The following is a 2500-nucleotide window of genomic DNA, read 5'->3' as shown; positions in this document are numbered from 1 at the left end:
CTCTCTTTTTGTTGATGTTTTTGTGGTTGTTTTGAGAGTGTAGGGATGTGTTGGTTTGGCTTGTGTTGGTACTGGGTACGACGATGTGTAAAGGTCATAGAGGCGTGTAGAAACATATTGGCCTGTGTGTGTGTGTGTGTGTGTGTGTGTGTGTGTCTATGTCTATCAGTTGCTTCCTATTCTGATGTATCAACAAAAGAATTAACCCCCTCTCTCCCCCCTTCTCCCCCAGGGTCGCGGCTCACCTCCCCCCGCCCCAGCCTGCGCCAGAGCCGGAAGCGCGCGCTGTCCTCGTCGCCGTACAGCGATTCCTTCGACATCAACTCGATGATTCGCTTCAGCCCCAACTCCCTCGTGTCCATCATGAACGGGTCCAGATCCTCGTCGGCGAGCGGTTCCTACGGCCATCTGTCCGCAGGTTCGTGTGCCTTCTGGTGTGGGCGTGTAGGTTGCCAGACGTACATGAAATTATACATATGTAGGTATACATATGATGTATATACTTCAGTTTATCTTCCCAACAGTCTTAATTTTAGACTTACTCTTCTTTCGCACCCTCAGGAGCCATCTCACCCGCCCTGGGCGTGCACCCATCCGTGGGGGCGGCGACGCACCTTCAGCAGCTCCAAGCCCACCTGATGCGAGGGGCGTCGCTCCCCGGCTCGCCCTTCCTGGCGCCGTCCCCCCTCCTGCAGCACAGCCCCTCCACCCTGGCCACGCACCAGAGCCTCTTCTCGCTGTCCTCCCAGCCGAGCCTCCCAACCCTGCCGCCGAAGGCTGAGGTATGGCACCTCAAGCTGGTAAGCACACTCGCCGCGCGCTCTCGAAAGGCCCCGGGGGAAATAGGGCAGACGAAAGGGAAAGAAAGGAAAGAAGATCAGATGAATAACTCACGGAGTCTTGCGATTTAGCTAGCGGAATGATGGTTCTCGTCTCCTGCATGCAACATTGCAAGGAGGACGAGAATCCTCATTCTGTTACATTCCTTCTCTCTTATCCCAACCCCCCCCCCCTTTGAAAGCGTAGCCTTAGAATGACGTACGTGAATCCACAACAAACTGAAGCAACATATCTGCCACATACAACGCATAGCCTTAAGAACAGAACCAACGAAACTAACCTCCCACTTTCTCCTCCCCCCTCCCCCTCCCCCTTCCCCCTTCCATCCCTCTTCCATCCCCCTCCCCCCCTTTTTCTCTCCTCCAGGGCGAGAAGAAAGCATCGCCAACCATTTCCAGCACGATGGAGGAGGACAAGAGCTCCAAAGTGAAGAAGGAGGCGGCGAGCACTACCTCAGCGGGGGCGTGTGGCACCGGGGGCGTGAGTGCCGCTGCCAGGGACGACGACGGACTCAAGGAGGAGCCGCCGGACTTCATCGAGACGCATTGCCACTGGAAGGATTGCAACAAGGACTTCAACACGCAGGACGATCTCGTGAAGGTAAGGGAGGCAGAGGCGCTTTCGTAGGGAGATGGATAAAGAGATAGATAGATGGATAGGTAGGTAGATAGATAGGTTGATAGATAGATAGATAGGTAGGTAGGTAGGTAGGTAGGTAGGTAGGTAGGTAGATAAAGAGATAGATAGATAGGTAGGTAGGTAGGTAGATGAAGAGATAGATAGATAGATATAGAGTAACACTGAAATAGATATATATATATATATATATAGTGTATGTGAGAGAGAGAGAGAAAGAGAGACAGAGACAGAGATAAGCGACAGGAAAAGAAAAGAAAAAAGGAGAGGGGAAAAGGAAGACAAACAGAGAGACACTTTGTCCTTCCTCCCCCCACCCCTCTCCCCCCCCTCCCCCACACGCGTCCTTGGCAGTGGGGGGGAGGGGGGCGCTTCGACCTGCGTCTGCCAGAATTATGCATAATGTATCACTCAGTCTCCATCTCGCTGCCGCAGATAGGATAGCACTATCACGACACTATAATGATGATGAAGAAGCCACCAAGAAGTAGAAGATACGAGAAATAAAGATTTATTATCAAAGCAAAGAAAAATGTTATTAAAAAGATTTTTCTTTTATTATGATTATTTTTTTTTATTAAACTATGATTTAACTTCTCTTATTTCTTTTCATCAAAAGGAAAATAACTAGTTGTAGATGCAAATAAGTAGAAAGAAAATACGGTGATGAAATCAAAAAAGAATGAACGAAAAAAGTACAATAAGTAAAAGCGAACCTCATACGGCGATTAAACAATACGACATTGTAAGATTTGAGGGGAAAAGGAAGTGTTTTTCCCCCCGGAAGAAGAGAAAGAGGGGGGGGAGGAGAGGGGGAAAAGGGCAACCAAACAACCATACAATGATGCCACATATATTCACGAGACGTTGAAAGAGCTGTTGTTTGGTTGTTTTTGTACATAGAGGTTGATTTACATGGTCGAGTTGGAAAGGTAAAGAAAGGGGAAGGTAGGGCGAGGGGTAGGGGGAGGGGGGAGGGGAAGGTAGGGCGAGGGAGAGGGGAAGTTATGGGGAGGGGGGAGGG

General features: G+C 49.9%; 1 protein-coding gene across 5 annotated transcripts in view; it reads left to right on the top strand.

Moving 5' to 3' along the window:
• ci (transcriptional activator cubitus interruptus) overlaps nt 1-2500 on the top strand; it is a 370606-nt gene that overhangs the window by 347677 nt on the left and 20429 nt on the right. For 4 of the 5 annotated variants that reach the window (XM_086546713.1, XM_043008158.2, XM_043008157.2 and 1 more), the window contains 3 exons: nt 233-418; nt 562-800; nt 1207-1440. In XM_086546713.1, the coding sequence (XP_086402839.1) occupies nt 233-418; nt 562-800; nt 1207-1440 (659 nt within the window). The remainder of the gene's footprint in view (nt 1-232; nt 419-561; nt 801-1206; nt 1441-2500) is intronic. The other variant, XM_043008159.2, reaches the window with a different exon arrangement.

Source organism: Penaeus japonicus, unplaced genomic scaffold, assembly GCF_977035675.1.
Source record: "Penaeus japonicus unplaced genomic scaffold, GWHDUDI00000001_assembly GWHDUDI00000018, whole genome shotgun sequence".
NCBI lineage: Eukaryota > Metazoa > Arthropoda > Malacostraca > Decapoda > Penaeidae > Penaeus > Penaeus japonicus.
This window is presented reverse-complemented; position numbering and strand designations above follow the sequence as displayed.